Raw genomic sequence first — 18,380 nt, forward strand, 5'->3', positions numbered from 1 at the left:
CAGCAAGACTGGCACCAAGACTAAGGAGCTAGATGGAATTCTGGTGTTACACAGCACTATTTATTCTATAATAAGCAGGATAAACAGGTCATAATATTTTTTAATGTACACATCAAAACATTACATGTAAATAAGCAGCAATTACAGGGTGGGTGGGGGTGATTTTCTACTTTCTTTGTTGTGTCCTATCGTAGTGGTACTAGCTATACCCCCAATGTTCCTGTGTCCCCCAAGTTGACGATGGAGAAAATCATCATATTATTCAGAAACAATTAGATACCCACCTGCCGAAGGCAAGGAAAGAGAATATAAACTCCAAGTGCTCGAGCAGCTGCAGCTTTTACTAGGGGATTCTCACTGTGATTCAAACCCAGCAACAGGGTTATGCAAAGAATCTGACGATCATCCTGCAAGTGCATGGAGTTAAGATTAAATAAACTGATCAGAAGTTCACCCACCTTACTGGTTGCAGTGCTACCTGACACTGATAACTTACCATCTGTATACCCAACGTTTAAAATTTGTCAGAAGAAATTCAGTGATTTGCAGTAAAATACTGATATTACACTTTTGTCAGTATTATACTGTGTGCTACAATAGGCAAGTGAGCAAAAACACCAAGAAAGAATCTTGAAAACTACAGGGACAAATAAAATAAATTTGTTCTGTGCAATTTTCATATACAACTGAAAATATTGAGTCCTTAAATTTAAAATTTATTTAAGGAACAGATTTAACTTACTGGCAAATTGCTGAAAGCTTCTGGCAAAACAGATGACAAAGCATCACAGGCACTTGTCTGGAGAGTGGGATGCTGTTCATTTTGCAAAGCTGCAGGCAAGGGGCCATTTAAAATCATGTTCCAAAATGTTACAGCCTGTTGGAGTTAACAAATAAAGACAAGCATTACCACTGCACATTAGAAACATCTCTAAACCAAATGTCCTACTGGAGTTTACAGGGAAAACATTGCAATTATAAAAATCCAATTAAGTATACTGGATGTTTAACAAATGTGTTTTAAATATATACTTTATTATTTTTTCTATAGATAAAAATTTATTTTTTGCAGCTACAACCAAGTCACTTGCTGGGAGTCACTAACAGATTTCACCTGCTTTGACTGGCTCATTCCAGCATAACCACATGGTTGAGTTGTTTAGTAAAAAAAAAGGTCTAGAAAGTACACTGAAAGTCTACACTGATAAACTATATAAAAAAAAATTCATGAAACCTATTTATCAAAGAGAATTAATGATGATCAACAAAAGCCTTTAATAACACCCATTCACTGTTTCCCTAGTACATATACTGCTTTACTAGTACATATTGTTTTTCCTTGTGTTTCTGCTACACGGTTTTGGAAATATATATGTTCACTTATGAACATCTCAACACTTCCAATAGTGGCACAGATATGGATTGTATGGATATCGCAGAGCTACTGGGACTGAGAAGTGGTGCCAAATATACATTACAAAAGAGCCACTCTTTACACTGTACTGTGAGGAAAATTTTGATGAATACATGCAACTTTAATAGGTTGATTGGTTGATTATAAAAAAAAAAAAAAAAGTGTCAAATTATGGCTCCAGATCTACTCTTCCAGTAGTCAGCTAAATTACCAGATCATTCAGGGCTTTATGCAACCCATTTAACTAATAACTGCCTACACTAGCCATTACCTAAATGCATTAACCAGACTGGCTTAATGGAATCTACAGCATTTCAATAAGATTCCAAATGAAAGTTTGCTTGTAGATTGATTGATGTTATCTGCCTACAAGTGGCCAGCAAAGAAAAAAGGTATACTTCTAAAATTTCTAATTGAATGATATATTGCGGGTTTCTAAATCTGATGTAAATAATTATATTTATCCCAAAAGAAAACTTTTTTCTGTACGTATACTTCTGTGGGGCTATGTTGCCACTGTAGAACTACATATGACATAAGTACTGTTACACAAGGTTTCTGTTCCTTATAGGCAGATATCAACAATAAAAATGCAGAAAACTTACCTGATTAATTGGAACCCTCAGATTTATGGGAACTACAGAATCTGGTTTCTGCTGCTGAATTATCCCTGTACCCAGCTCTTCTAACAGCTGCAATTTAAGAAAATAAAGAGCTTTAAAGGAACAGTACTAGAATCCAAAAATATCTTAATAAAAAATGATTTATTTTCTTATTGTCTAGAATAGTCCAGAAAAAAAAAAGAGTCTCACCTTAGCACCATGAAGCTGGACTGAAGCATCGGTTTCTTGCATACACTTGCAAGCCACCTCACCAAGTTCTATTAGGTAGCTCTGTGCCATATTAAAATAGCCTTTAACAAGACATGCTAAAACCTGCAACAGAAAAATAAGGTGTATGTTTTAATTAATTTCTAGGGATCTGCCATTTTTTGATTCAGTGAAAATCAACCTTTCACAAAGTATTTGGCCAAACTAAATTTAAAGCCTTCAAGTCATGTGACTTTAAAGCACTGAACTGTGAAAGTGACAATGGGATTTGACACTTGTTGAGTCACAACAATTCTAGATTCTGTACATTCTAAAATGATGTCAAAAGAAACTTCTCTTAACTTTAAAAAAATGCTTTAATATTACTGTAATACCTGCAACGCTTCTAGTCGTACTGGAGAGGGTTCATAAATGACTGCTTGTGTGGAGCTGGCTTCACTATCTGAATAAGGGTCTTCTCGTGGTTCAACCACTAGTGTGATGCACAGTCGTATAAGCCAGCAAGACTCAGACTGGGAGTGCTCAGAATGGAGGCCATTTTTCTTCTGCCCTTCCAACAGTGATTCTTTTCTACTACTTTCAGGGTCATTCGGAGTAGCAGAGCCACTATTTTGTGATAGCGAGTACACTGGTTGTTGTAAAAGAAGCTGTACCTCGGGTAAAGGTACCTGAGCAGATACAATGGCACCTAATAATGTAAGGCTAGAGACACGGACATTGACATCTGTTTATAAAAAGAAAAACATAAAAGGGTGAGTTAACAATAGGCATACGAGAATATTAACATACATTTGAGAACCATCAAAAACACTTATTAATTCTTACAAGAATGAGATATTGGCATACCATTTTGAAAGTACAAGGGTGCAGACACATAAACCATAATGCCTGTATGGGACCATAACAATTAAAGGGACAAAGACATGTCCCTAGGTCAGAAAAATCCATAATAATGTGTCAGTATTACTAAAGGTACTCTTTTATGCAAAGAAAACTATATTTATAAACTGGATAGGGCAAAAAAAGACCTTTAGCTAAAAAATGTAAAAAGCGGTGCCTATGTATACAACAGAGGTTGCCCAATTGCCCCATTATGCCTCAATACTGTATATTGTATTAGTTACGCTGTTAAGAAATATATCTCCGACTGCTAGAAAAGAAATTGTTGCTGTCAGGACACTTTTTCCAAGTGGAAAAGATACATTTAAAAGAAAATCTCAAAAAAGAACCACTTCAATACATAAAACAAAAGAACATTTATGAAAAAGCACACACCTTTATTTCGAATATAATGTTTAATTTGGTTCCAAACTCGAGTGAGCAATCCAGGTTTTAATCTGTGATAAGGTGCATTGGAAACCAAGTTTGCAAGGCACTGTCATAAAAAGCAATGGAAAGACAGAACAGAAGTCATTATAGTAGCATGGCGATGTGAATTAAAATAAAATTGCATAAAGAACAGTTATCATCAGTTGTTGACTTAACATCCTCTTTAAAGACAACCTTAACCCAAAAAATGAGTTGATTTAAACATAAAACTTTAAACAGTGAGTGTTCTCTTTATCAATCATTTTCTATTTTAAGTGGTTTCTGAGATATTTGCAGTTCAGACTGCTAATGCCACGCTTTTGGCATTTAGGAAGTGCATAAAAAAATGCATAGACAATTTGTATTGCTGACAATAAAAATGCTAGCAGAAAGCACTTAAAACAGAAAATGGATGTAAATTGCAAAGTACTCTGAGCAAGTTTTTATTAATTTTTTTTTTATTTTATTTTTTTTTTTAAATTTAGATCCCCTTTAAAGAAATAATGATTTCCTTATTCTCTGTAATAATGAAAGAGTACCTTTTACTTAATCCTAACTAAACTGCACAAATCCATATTGTAGGCAAAACAATGAGGTATGGCGATCCAAATTACAGATTCCTTTGCCAAAAACTCCAGGTACCAAGAATTCCACACCTTTATATCAATATGCACATATAAATACATACCTTAATAATCTGTGTCAGAGTTTGCGCCGACGACTCAGCCACTATTGCTAAAAGTAGACATCTGTGGAGCTCCCTGATGCTTGATGCAAGGGTAACAGAAAGGGGAGTGAATGCCCTCTTGTGGTCATTTGCATCATCAGCAACAGAGAGAAACTGTTTAGACCCATCTAAAATGGCAGAGAGAACTTGCAGAGCACATGCACGCGTCTAAAATAAAACATAAGATTAATAACCTTTATTCATTATCCAATGTGTAGTTTGCTTCCTGACGGAAATAAATATTTATTTAAAAATAGAGAAAGGGCCACTAACAATTATTTGTCCATGTTATTCCCTCTGTAACATACTATTTCTTTAAGACATTTTAAATCATAATCAGTTTTTTTTTTCAAAAAAGCCACAAAATCACCTGTGTGATCTGCAGCAGCTCTGTTTAGGAAAGCCTGAACACTTAGGGGCTGATTTACTTACCCACGAACGGGTCGAATGGAGTCCGATTGCGTTTTTTTCGTAATGATCGGTATTTTGCGATTTTTTCGTATGTTTTGCGATTTTTTCGGATTCTTTACGAATTTTTCGTTACCAATACGATTTTTGCGTAAAAACGCGAGTTTTCCTATCCATTACGAAAGTTGCGTAAAAAGTTGCGCATTTTTCGTAGCGTTAAAACTTACGCGAAAAGTTGCGCATTTTTCGTAGCGTTAAGTTTTAACGCTACGAAAAATGCGCAACTTTTCGCGTAAGTTTTAACGCTACGAAAAATGCGCAACTTTTTACGCAACTTTCGTAATGGATACGAAAAACTCGCGTTTTTACGCAAAAATCGTATTGTTAACGAAAAATTTGTACAGAATCCGAAAAAATCGCAAAACATACGAAAAAGTCGCAAAATGTTCGTTTTCAAGTCGGAACTTTTCCAATTCGGGTCGGATTCGTGGGTTAGTAAATCAGCCCCTTAGGGGCTGATTTACTAATCCACAAATCCGAATCCTGAATGGGAAAAAAATCGGATTGGAAACGAACATTTTGCGACTTTTTCGTATTTTTTGCGATTTTTTTCGTCACCATTGCGACTTTTTCGTAGCCGGTACGACTTGCGCGAATTGTCGAGACTTTTTCATAGCCATTACGACTTTCGCGAATTGTCGCAACTATTGAGCGCTCGAAAAATTTGCGAAAAAGTCTTGACGGTGACAAAAAAGTCACAAAATACCAATCATTACGAAAAAAACGCATTCGGACGTTCGTGGATTAGTAAATGTGCCCCTTAGCATGTATAACTGAAGCATGGTCTTTCAAACGTGACCTCTTTTACAGTTCAGTAATGATGGCCATAGATTGTCAGATATATTTTGCAGAACTACATGTTCAGTCCATATTATATTACATTATTTTGCACTACCCATGGAATCACAGTAAGGCCTTGTGAATAGTTCCTAAATATACACTGAATAACAGTTAGAATGATTGCAACTGCACACATTTGCGCTCACACAGTGTACCTAAGGTACAGCATACCACACTTTTAAATTCATAGCTGTGGTTTGCTGCAACTTTGAAGCAATGGTTTAAAAGTAAATATGCCCAATCACATTTATTTTCAGAAACATTTCAAGCGAAAGTCTTTGTGTTAATAAATACAACCCTGTATGTAACATTAGCCAAACATCACCAGTGATGTTTCCCATAGCAGCCAATCTGATCTTTTCTTTTGTTTTCTAACTGGTAGGTGACCATTCAAATCTTATTGCTAATTGGTTGTTGTGGGCCACATCACCAGTGATGTTTGTCTCCAGAGTAAATATGCCCTATTGTGTTTTCCTTGCTAGAGAGAGACTATCCACACAGACTGCTACCATCCTGTTTGTCAATGCTGTGACAAAAAATGGCATATACTTGTGAGTGTGCCAGCAGAGAAAGAACAGTGTACGACATTAGCAAGATCACCAACTATAAAGAGATATAAAAAGACAAATCAATTAATACTAGGTTAAAACTGAAATATTTTAGAAAGAATGGCATTTACAAAATACCTTTGGAGAACTGTCTTTAAGTGCAATTGTCATCAAAGACACAGACTGTGGACTTCCAATTCCAGAAATGTCTGGAACAAAGGCGGACCAATAACCATAAAGAACCTTTTTCTCAATGGACTTTATTGTAGACAGGAAGCATGATAAGGCACCTTGTCGTACTTTGGCTTGGAAAGACCTTAAATGACAGAAAACTAATGTAAAGGAAAACTATACCTTTAGAATGAATAACAGATAATTTACAGTATAATAAGTAAACTATTTTCGAATCTTACCAAACTGGAATATACATACTACCCATTTGCACCTTTTCCTATAAGCCACTATTTTATGATGGTCCATGTGCTCCCTTAGAGATCACTTGACAGGAAATAATGCAGTTCTAAATGTAACAGGAAGTGTTGAGTAAAAGATTTGCTACTCTCCATTCGTTGACTGATGTAAAGTAGTCTGTATGTGTGTCACTGGTTTGTGTGTGAGCTCAGTGCCTCCAATGAGCCAAAGAGTGGAGATTAGTACTTAAAATGGCAGTTTGTTTTTTTTTGTTTTGTTTTTTATATTTAGGATTATCCTATGGCACATACGCATATGAAGTAGCTTAAGTTTCCCTTTTGCCCTGTTTAGCTCAAGATATAAAGTACTATGGAACAGATACAGTATATTTTCTACAGTTGTAAACTCTTCAAAACATAGTAAACAAAGTAAAGCTCATTTATGACTGCAAGTGCAGTTTGCAATGTGCAATTTTGGACCCACAATTTCAGCTTCATTCCATCTTAAGGTGCCCTACACGTTGAGATTTTAGTCTTATTACGATGAACGTTCGGATATCTGACGTTTAAATGCAATGTAACAAACATTCAGACTTAAATTGTAGGATAAAGCCCTTAAAATACAAATCGGAGGATGTTCTGAACATGAAATAGTTGGCGAAAAATTGATTGGTACGTGTAAAGCCAGCTTATGACACAAAACAAACACTATTGAGTGTTAATCAGGCTCACACTGTGACTGAAATTGCATATGATTGTTAGGCTATGTCTGTTTTGCCTACTGACACATTCAACTATGTGAAATCTAAAATTAACAACTACAGGGTTCCCTTTTGTCGACAGGCGTACTTGTGTATGCTTCTTCATGACAAACAAACGCCACTTAGTGCAACAATGCAGAAGTGTAGACACACACAACTTTAAACAATAGCTTAAATATGCGCAGCCTTTGTGCTGGTTTAAAACGTTGTACAACCACACTTGTGTTGATAAATGAGTCCTTATGAGCACTTTCATTTACAGATGGATGCGGAATAGAACGTTAAATAGCTCAAATTGCCCAAAATATGATGAAATGCCACTTTAGGTTAAAGGCCAATGTAGGAATAGTATATCTTTTTTGTGAAATTCATAAAAGACTATTGGAAGTTAACAGCCTACCTTATTTTATTCTGCAAGCTGCCTTCTGCATCAGAATATTCAGAGTCACTGCTGTTCATCATTTTATATCTCTGAACTTGTGGTGAGATTTGATCCTTCTCTGCTTGTCCTTGGTGAGGTTTTAAAGGGGATTTTTGAGGGCCTAAGTAGAGATTACACTGTGCCTCACCAGCACACAATCTCATTTTTTCAAAGCGATTTATTTCTGCTCCAATTTCATTCTTTAATTCTTCTTTAGATTCTTCTCCATGATGTCCTTTCTTTTGCTTGCCTACTTTCCTTTTCTTCTTGTTCTGTGCGAATTGGGAACACAAAATTCTTTAGTATCTGACTTCCTCTCTCAGAAAGAGAGCTCTCTCCTCTCCCCCCTCTCCTGCTCACCCTCCCACAAGAATGCTAAGAACTCCCTCCCCCCTCCCTTAGGAATGTATGATCTGAGCTACTACTGCTAGCTGCAAGCAGGAAGCTACTTACAATGGCAGCTGCTGTATTAAGTAAATGGAGAAGGCTTCTAGAGCTGTTTATTCAGGTATGGTAATGCTTACTGCAGAATAAATATATTGTTCTAGGTGGCACTAATGTGGTGAATCTATTTATATACTATAAGTAAAATGCCAAAATGACTTTCCTTCTCCTTTAAACCTAGTCAAAGCTGGTGAACACTTCTTGGTGATAAAAAAACAACACGTTAAAGTGGGGAGAAGCTTTGATAACTGAGCTACATTGGACATTTAAATAAACATTAACAGATTCATTACTGACCCTTAAATAAGAATTATTTATACAATTAAAAAATATAGATACTAGGGGCGCTAGCGCGCAGCTGCTAAAATGGCCGCACTGCCATAGAGCTCTGCAACCCACCGGTGCAAAAAGGGGCTGTTTCCCTGACACAGGGGTGATAAGCGCCGGACAGAAGTGGGAAGAATCGGAGGTCCCGACAGAGAGTAGAGGGTTGGAGTTTGGGACCCCCTCTTGTAAAAGCCGCGGAGCAGGAAATAAAAGAGCGAACGCTCCGTACAGCACTATACGTCACAAGGCCTACCGCACCGTGCAGACACCTCAAATACAGAGGCAGACGCGGCGCGACCGAACTGTGCAGAGCTCCAGCGGCTACCAGGAGAAGGCTACAGAATACTAGCAATACAAGGTGAGCCTATATATAACACCTTGAGAGCAAAGCAATCCTCACCTCTCCTACAGTTAGAACTCCCCACTCAGTTCCGGCCAAAGAGCCCAAGGGTCCTAAAAATTAAAAAGGGGGATTTCCCTAACGTGACACATATAGTGAAGGGGGAAGAAGAAAAAGGGGGAAAAAAAAAAAAAAAGGGGATACTGATCACATTGAGGGCTGGAACTTCAACCTGGCAGGAGCAGGCCAGAAAGTTAAACCGACCACCTAAAGCCCGCCTATACATACTCCTCCCTGACTCTAACACTGCAAATAATGGGGAAGTGGGGTAAAGCTCGGGGCCCACAGGCACCCACACCTAAGCAGCCACCACCTGGCAAACATATAGAGGAATACCTTCAAAAACCAAGGGAACCCACTCCTCCATTGCAATCGGATTCAGACACTGATACTCCCTCTCACCAGCAGGAGCCAGAAACAATACTACAAACAGATTCTCAACAATGCATGAAAGAATCTGATTTGTTATTACGCTTTAAACATATGCTACGAACTGAACTTGAGGCAACCTCTGCGAAAATAACCAAAACCTTAACTAAAGAAATAAGGGAACTGGGCCAACGCACCGACCTCCTGGAGCAAAAAATGGATGATGCAATCACAGTCCTAGATAGCCACGAGTTGGATATAAATAACATGAAGAGACAAATAACGGATCTACAAGAAAAATTAGAGGACCAAGAAAACCGCTCCAGAAGAGAAAATATCCGCATAAGGGGCCTTCCAGAAACTTACAAAAACCTGGATAAGGACATTGGAACATTATTAACCACTCTAGCACCACATCTACCTCAGGCCAAATTAGAACTGGATAGAGTCCATAGATCGCTAGGTAAACCTGCACAGCCAAATCAACCACGGGACATTATTGCCAAATTTCACTACTACCAAACAAAAGAGGCGGTCATGAAAGCGGCTAGAGAAATGGTTCCATTACAATTTGAAGGCCACCCGATCCAAATCTTCACTGATCTGGCTCCACAAACCATCCAAAGGCGACGCACATTTAAGCCAGCTCTCAACATCCTTCAGGCTCAGAACATAAAATACCGTTGGTCATTCCCGCTTCGCCTTAATTTCTTCTACAATGGCAAGCAATACTCTCCATCTACAGTAGGAGACACCATGGAAGTTTTACAGCGCCTCCGTCTTACGGAACCAACAACGCAATCACCATCAACCTCGCAGAGCCCTCCTCATTCGGTTACCTTATCGCCAATTTGGGCCAAAACCCAACGTACACCACGAGAAAGAGGGAAACCCCACCTGGAATCCTAGAACTACGATTTATAATGACAACCGAACACAGTAACATAGTGAATGGGAAACACTAAACCCGTACAGACAGATAATATGCATACGAACGCACCGGTGTGTTAGCATAGCTGCCCCTCGAGAAAGCTACACACCTTTCGACTCAACCAAAGACTTGTAAAAAGTTAAAAAAAAAAAAAAAAAAAAGTTTTTAGCTTAACTTTAGAGTTGGCCACTTAGGCCGGAAATGTTCTTGATTTGTTTAAATGTAATAACAATGTTTCTTTTTGTATTCTTGTTGGATACCCCTCGCTTTCTACTCACCCAACCTTCAATGATCCGAGATCCGGGAATTCTAGTACGAAAAGTCCAGATATCATTTCCCCGTAACAAACAGCAAAACGTGAGTTACATAAAGGCATTTGTATTTGTACACTCCACCAACATAGCCATTGAAACTGCAGAGAAACTATGGTTAAAAGGGGAAAGCCTAATTACCTTTCAACCAATATTATTCTATAGAAACGGGCTTCACATTGAGGCAATAACTTTCTCTAATTATCGATAATGACGTCCCAACTGAAATTTATTTCTCATAACGTACAAGGCTTCAACTCCCCTAACAAAAGGACTAAAGCATTCAAATATTACCACTCAGCTAGAGCTGACGTCCTATTGTTACAGGAAACCCATTTTTCAAAGACATCTACCCCTAAATTCCTTTCTTCCTACTTTCCCAATTTTTACACAGCAAATGGCCCAAACAAGACAAAAGGAGTAGCAATATGTGTAAGAAAGGGCTTTCCATTAACAATTCGAAGTGAGATTAAAGATCAGGAAGGGAGATACCTGATTCTAATAGGGGACCTTCAGGACAAAAAAATTACGATAGTAAATTACTATACCCCAAACACAGAACAGGTAACATTTTTAATTGATCTGCTCCATACAGTCCAAAGACATAAAGAAGGCGTTCTCCTTATGGCAGGAGACTCCAACTTAAGTTTAGACCCATCAATGGACAGATACAACCCACTTGTCTTAGAAAAACAATCTAACGAATATCCAAAATCTCCCCAACAAAATATCTCGTCTACACATAGGAATTTATCCCTCCTAAAGAAAACATTATCCTCTATGCAACTCATAGATGCATGGAGAGAAAAGAATCCTAGGAAAAAGGACTACACCTTTTACTCCAACCCGCACTCATCGTACTCCCGTATAGACCACATCTGGTTACAGCAAATCTTATTACCAAATATTACTTCATCCAAAATACATACAACAGCATGGTCAGATCACTCACCACTTTCCTTAACTTTAAGAGACCTTTACCATACACCTGCAACCAGGAAATGGAGACTTAACGATACATTTTTAAAAATATCACAGACCCAAAAAGCAATACAAAACCATTTAGAACAATACTTTAAAGAAAATGAAAAAAGTGTCAAATCCACTGTTAGTTTATGGGAAGCACATAAAGCAGTACTAAGGGGCCATATAATAAGTGTCATCTACCATAAGATTAAACAAGCCAACCAGCAAACAGCTCAAATGCAAGCTAAACTGGAAGACTTAGAAAAACAAAATAAAGAGACTTCCACCCCCTTATTGAGATCACAACTGACTAAATTAAGGACCGAACTAGACTTACACCTTTCAGCCAAAGCAGCCTCCACACTGCAATGGAGATCCCAAAAGTATTACTCACTAAGTAATAAACCCACTACACTACTGGCTAAGCAGCTAAAAAAATCCTCAGTACCAAACACAGCCTTATATAAAATTAGAACCTCCCAGGGAGAGGTCTCAGGGAACCCAAGTAAAATCATAGAAGAGTTCAACAAATTCTACAAATCATTATTTTCCTCAAGCACAACGTTCTCCAAGGAAAAAGCAGACAAATTTTTAGAATCAGCAGGCCTCCCGAGCCTGACAGAACCCCAAACCAACTTACTAGAAAATACAATAACCCAAGAGGAAGTTCTGAAAGCGATAAAACAACTGAAAACATCAAAAGCACCTGGCCCAGACGGCTTCACAGCCCTATATTACAAAAAATATGCCAAAATATTAATACCCCACCTAACAAATACATTAAATGAAATAATGGAAGGAGGATTCTGGGGGAGAGACTCCCTCCTAGCCCAGGTCACCCCTATACCAAAACCAGACACAGACCTATTACACTGTGCTAATTATAGACCAATTTCAATAATGAATATAGATGTAAAAATCCTATCCAAAATTTTAGCCGAACGTTTGAACACCTTTTTACCTACCATAATTGACAGAGACCAAGTAGGTTTTGTCCCTAAACGGCAGGCATCGGACAACATAAGAAGGGCCCTAACTTTTATACATACGATCCAATCCAAGGCTATACCTGGGCTACTATTATCTATTGACCTAAGTAAAGCCTTTGACTCGATCTCATGGCCATATTTACATTATATACTAGAGAAATGGGGCTTCAAACAGAAATTTCAACACGTGATTAAAGCATTATATAACTACCCCCAAGCATTTGTCAGATGGGGTCCATACTCCACGGATTCTTTTCAATTATCAGGAGGTACAAGGCAAGGATGCCCCTTATCTCCGATATTGTTTATCTTAGCCCTGGAACCACTGGCCGCACAAATTCGAAATAATATAAATATAATGGGCCTGAACATAGACTCAACTCACCATAAATTATGCCTCTTTGCTGATGATATTCTCATGCTAATAACTAGACCATTAACTACCTTACCCAACCTGATAGATACATTCAGTAAATTCACAGAACTTTCAGGGCTCAAGATAAACTATACCAAAACCTGTGCAATGAATATCAATCTCCCCCCCCCACAAATTAAGCTTCTTAAACTAAATTTTGACTTTCAATGGCAATCAACATATTTAAAATATCTGGGGGTCAAAATAACTCCAAATATACAAGACCTCTATAAGGCCAACTATCCCCCTCTATGGAAAAAGGTAACTGAAGATTTAGAGACATGGTCGAAACAGGATATGTCCTGGATCGGCCGAATTCACGCGGTTAAAATGACTATCCTACCGCAGGTACTATACTATTTCAGAACCTTACCAATTCCTATACCAAATTCAGATATCGAAAAGTTACAACAAAAGGTTATGAAATTTATATGGAACTCTAAACCACCCAGGGTCTCTAAAGCGACAGTACTTGCACCAAGACAAAAGGGAGGCTTAGGTGCCCCAAACTTAGGGAAATATTATCAAGCAGCCCAACTAGCATCTATTCCCCTGATGTACGCCAACCCTCCGCCAAAATGGGTGACCATGGAGGAAACTCTCATTTGCCCGGTAAAACTGACAGCAACCCTATGGTTACCCTATGTCCACAGACCGGATGGTATAACCCCCATGCTAGATCATATACTAAGTGTTTGGGACAAGGTAAAATACAAAGCAAAACTATTCTCTCCTCATTATCCAGCAGTCCCAATACTTGGTAACCCTGAGTTTCTACCAGGACTGAACAAGGAGTCTTTTCAATGGTGGGAGGCTAAAGACTTAACAGTACTAAGACACATGTATGGAATCTCTGGCCCCCTGAGCTGGGACAGATTCCAACAACTATACTCTCCCCCCCCCCGGGAGAACTTTTCAGGTTCATGCAGGTGCAACATTACCTGAAATCCAAATTTAAAGGCACACGGGTACCACCTTCCACGTACCTAGAAACCATATGTACAAAATATCCATACTCAAAAGGAGTGCTTTCAAGGTTATATAATCTACTATCTGAGTTCAGCCTCCCACCAACCCTACCATACATAAAAGCCTGGGAAAAAGACTTGGGTCAAACAATAGAGGAAAGCGTATGGTTTCAAATATGGGATCAGACAGCACATAACTCAATAAACACCTCCCTGCTTGAGGCAGGATACAAGGTCCTGCTACGGTGGTACATGGTCCCATCTAGACTCCATAAAATTAACAACCAATGCGACCCTCAATGCTTTAGAAAATGTGGAAGTGAAGGTACGGTTCACCATATATGGTGGCAATGTCCCAGGGTACAAAGGTTCTGGACTAGAGTTTACCAAATGATATATTCAGTTACGGGTATAAACTTGCCTAAATCCCCAGAACATGCACTACTGGGAAAGAAAATTCCTAACATAAATAAAAACATAAGGACGCTAATAAACCAAATCTTTACAGCAGCTAAGTTAACAATAGCTAAAGCGTGGAAATCTCCACTTCTGCCCATACCACAATTAAAAAATAAGATAAACTGGATACTAGTTAATGAAAAATTAACTAGTATCCTCACGGACCGACAAGAACGGTTTCAAAAAATATGGGCCCCTTGGATACAATACTCTGCCTCCCCTAGTTGAATCATGCCTTCACTCTCTATATATGACAAACGAAAATCTGAATAATGGGAAACGATAACTGAAAAGTCCCAAAGGACACATGGACGAGAGAAACATATAAGTGGAACCCGGATCTCGGTGAGAAGAATAAAGAAATACTCCAACAGGATCAATTTGACTTAATGATCTGTTATAACACCAGTTTTTCCCCACTGTTCCAATTTTATGGTTTTTTACCTTCCATTCCCTAGCAAGCCGGGATCTGAAAAAAGCAAGATCCTGACTTGCCCACCCTCTTCCCTTATCTCCTCACTCATCCCCTAACCCTTCCCTACCCCCCTCCTATCCCCCACCTTAAAGAATGAAACACAACAAATATATATATGGTTAACAAATGAACAGTTTATTGATGTACCAAATGTAAGTCTATATACTATCGCTGACACTGTTATATAACTATCATTCTCAATAAAAAAAAGTTAAAAAAAAAAAAAAAAAAAATATAGATACTAGTGCACCATTAAAAAATCATTTTGTGGGTTAAATTCTGAAGTTTAAATGACTAAAATTTACTTACAAAAGTACAGTTTTTCACAGAGATAGAAAGAAAGGCACTTTCAAATTGTTTTAAATCAACAATAGTCCTACATTCACAACAGTATCAAAACCATGCAACTTACCCATGTGGGCTGATTCACATTTGCCTCTGGTTGCTCAGGTTTTGTAGGTGATCTTCCATCATACTGAGCGAGTGGAGTAGGATAAAGTACTGAGGGCATTTCTATACTGAGCCCTGGAAGCCCGTGAAACATATATTTCTTTAATGAAATACAAAACAAAGTACTATTATGATTTGGAAAAAACACTCCTATGATATAATTAAGAAATCCTGAATAATGCAATATCCTTTTAAAGATGGCAGCAACCAAGTATTCACATTTACCACATCTGAATTTGGATGACTACGTGTGGGCTCATCAGTAAAGTACAGGCTGACAAAAACTCAGACTCAGTGCCCCTAGACCGAGTTAGCGGCTTATTCTGTATGGGGCCCATTGATGGGCCTGCCCAACCGACAACCGCCCAAAAATCGGTCAGATATCGAACAGGCGGATTGAAAAATCTCATCAAGCCAGAACCGCATAAGTGCATTAATGCGATCATCATCAAATGGGACTCTGCAGGCCCCACTGTACAATCAGGGCCAGCAACTGGATCATCCCAATTTGTCCCAGTGCATGAGTGACAAATAAGTGGATCTGAACATAATTTGGTCAATTTCAAATAATGAGCATATCTGGCAGTGTATGGCTGGCTTAAGTGTTTGGATGACTTGCCGAACTGCAAGCCTGATTCCATACTACCAAGAACTTTCCTATACACAAAAAGGTGGGTTGTTGAAGAACTTCAAGGCTAAGTCAAATATACAAGTGCAAGTGTAAGTGTAAGTGCAACTGATCTGGCCAAATTAGCTACAAGCATACAAAAGAGAGGGGATTGATCAATGCACATTTCCTGAACCAGTTTTACTAGTAAGTTAGCATCTGAGCTACTGCATACATATTAAATACAGGGGTATTAGTTAGAAAATTATGATAATAAACCCCATATAGTGGCGTACCAATTTGCCTTCAGTAATATTTTCACCTCTCTGCATAGTTGCATTTCTTGGGAAAATTGTCTTCTCACCTAGGCACTGATATTAGGTGTGGTGTAATTTCAAGACAACAGGCTTAATCCTCCCCTGCTTGTAGCTTTTAAAGGGGGAAGAGAGAATGCATAGGCCAACGCCTATTTTGAAAGGCGTAAGACTGAACTTACATATATTATGTATATTTTACTTAGCCTTGGAGTGTTAACACAACCCCTCACCTTTTTGTGTATTTTATAAAAACCCATTTTTGAAAATGTATGCACTAATTAATCCTCTTTCCTTTATGAACTTCATTATACATTAGTTTTAGACCAATGTGTCAAGCTAAACAATCCTACAATCTATAATTTAAAACAAGCAAATATCTATAATTCAAAACAAGCAAATTGACAGAATATTTGTAGATTGTAAGCTATTTTGGGCAGGGCCCTCTTCACCTCTTGTATCGGTTATTGATTGCTTTATATGTTACTCTGTATGTCCAATGTATGAAACCCACTTATTGTACAGTGCTGCGGAATATGTTGGCGCTTTATAAATAAATGTTAATAATAATAATAATATATTAAAACAAGTTACCTTAAGTACAGCAAGTAGTGAGCCAAGCTGACCTGTCTCCAACAATTTCATCTTGCTACCATTTAAGAGTGACTGTATTCCTTTTAAAGCATTTTGCAGCAGCTGATAAGAAAAAAAAAATATGCAATAATTATTTGTTAATGTCCAAAAACAACATCTATTTATGCTAAGCAATTTTGCTTGAAATACATATTAGAAGCAAACTCTCATACTGATGGACAACTATTTAATTCTGAAGCCCAGGAAAAATGGTTTCTTTGCACGGATGTAGTACACATTAGGGAAAATAGTTTCTATGCATTAATGTAGTAATGATTTATATGCACTGATGTAGTGCACATCTGAATCTATCACTGATCAGCCCAGCAACTTTGTTTTCTAACCTATGACAGCGTAGTTACCAGGTGCTAGTCCCATGGATTTTCCAATGTACATGTTATTCAGTGCAGAAATGCGAGTTGCCTGGCAAACCCAGATGTAACCTCATCTTGGCATGTTATTTTGTTGTCTAAACACAAGACAGCAATACAGTGAAACCTGAATTTTACATCCCCTGATTTTAAGTTATCCTGCATTTGACACCATTACTTTGTGGTCCCACTAATATATAACACATAATAAAATTGGTTTACATGGTTTTACATTTTCCCGGATTTTGCACCTTTTTTTTCTGGTCCACTGAAAAACCTAAAGTGGGAGTTCTACTGTACTGTACTGTAAAAATATAAAACGTAGACTTACTGTGCAAACTGCAATTTCATCCACAATATTAGGTTTAGGGGTCTGAAGCGCAGTGAGAAAGTTTTGAAAACATGTCATTCTATATGGATCATCCAGGTATGGCTGCCCAGGAACACTTAAAACAAAAGTACAGAATTTAAAGATGTTACATATTAATAGTGTTATCTTCTATAAACAAAAAATACAATATGTGTTTGGCGTGTGCGGATTTAAGGTGTGTAATAAAGACTGCTAATGAAGTCTGCTAACTTAGTGTAGGAGGGTAAAGGTTTTGCTTACCTTTACTTGAAGCAGATTCCCATAAGGATTAGGACAGCTAAGAGGTAGTTTTGTTTTGCAGTTGAAAGGGGGAGCTATTTACCATTCCAGAACAAAGTAGTTAAATAGTTGGCATGGGGTGGAAGCTGCTTGGCCACTTTCTGTTGATCACAACACTTTGGATGGGGAGGTTAGTGCCAAAAGAGCCTGAGGCAGTGGTAGGCCCGTAGTAGGAGAGGCAGGATTAGGGCAGCTAGCTGAGCAGTCTGGGGCTCCAAGAAAGGTTACTACCCTCTGTGTCACTCACTAGTGTAGGGACTCAAGCGGTTATGCTTTAAAATAGCTGCAGTGAGACACCACTGTGAGCATCCACTAAAGCTGGGGCTACTTCACCTATAGGCTCAACATCTGAAGAGTTCAGCCTCAGAGCCTGAGCACCTTGTCTTGTAATTAGTGCTACACTAGGGGGCTGATTTACTAACCCACGAATCTGACCCGAATTGGAAAAGTTCCGACTTGAAAACGAACATTTTGCGACTTTTTCGTATTTTTTGCGATTTTTTAGGCGTCTTTACGAATTTTTCGTTACCAATACGATTTTTGCGTAAAAACGCGAGTTTTTCGTAGCCATTACG

At 38.2% G+C, this 18,380-nt stretch overlaps 1 protein-coding gene across 1 annotated transcript in view; it reads right to left on the bottom strand.

Annotated features, from left to right (window-relative positions):
* heatr6 (HEAT repeat containing 6 protein) overlaps nt 1–18,380 on the bottom strand; it is a 32,112-nt gene that overhangs the window by 6,551 nt on the left and 7,181 nt on the right. The window contains exons 5-16 of the mRNA XM_002939632.5: nt 17,488–17,602; nt 16,747–16,848; nt 15,194–15,331; nt 7,707–7,999; nt 6,274–6,451; nt 4,241–4,447; nt 3,520–3,619; nt 2,619–2,968; nt 2,227–2,349; nt 2,020–2,106; nt 743–877; nt 285–407 (exon numbers count right to left, since the gene is read on the bottom strand). Coding sequence (XP_002939678.1) covers nt 285–407; nt 743–877; nt 2,020–2,106; nt 2,227–2,349; nt 2,619–2,968; nt 3,520–3,619; nt 4,241–4,447; nt 6,274–6,451; nt 7,707–7,999; nt 15,194–15,331; nt 16,747–16,848; nt 17,488–17,602 — 1,951 coding nt within the window. The remainder of the gene's footprint in view (nt 1–284; nt 408–742; nt 878–2,019; nt 2,107–2,226; nt 2,350–2,618; nt 2,969–3,519; nt 3,620–4,240; nt 4,448–6,273; nt 6,452–7,706; nt 8,000–15,193; nt 15,332–16,746; nt 16,849–17,487; nt 17,603–18,380) is intronic.

Source organism: Xenopus tropicalis, chromosome 2 (genome assembly GCF_000004195.4).
Source record: "Xenopus tropicalis strain Nigerian chromosome 2, UCB_Xtro_10.0, whole genome shotgun sequence".
NCBI classification, from domain to species: Eukaryota; Metazoa; Chordata; class Amphibia; order Anura; family Pipidae; genus Xenopus; species Xenopus tropicalis.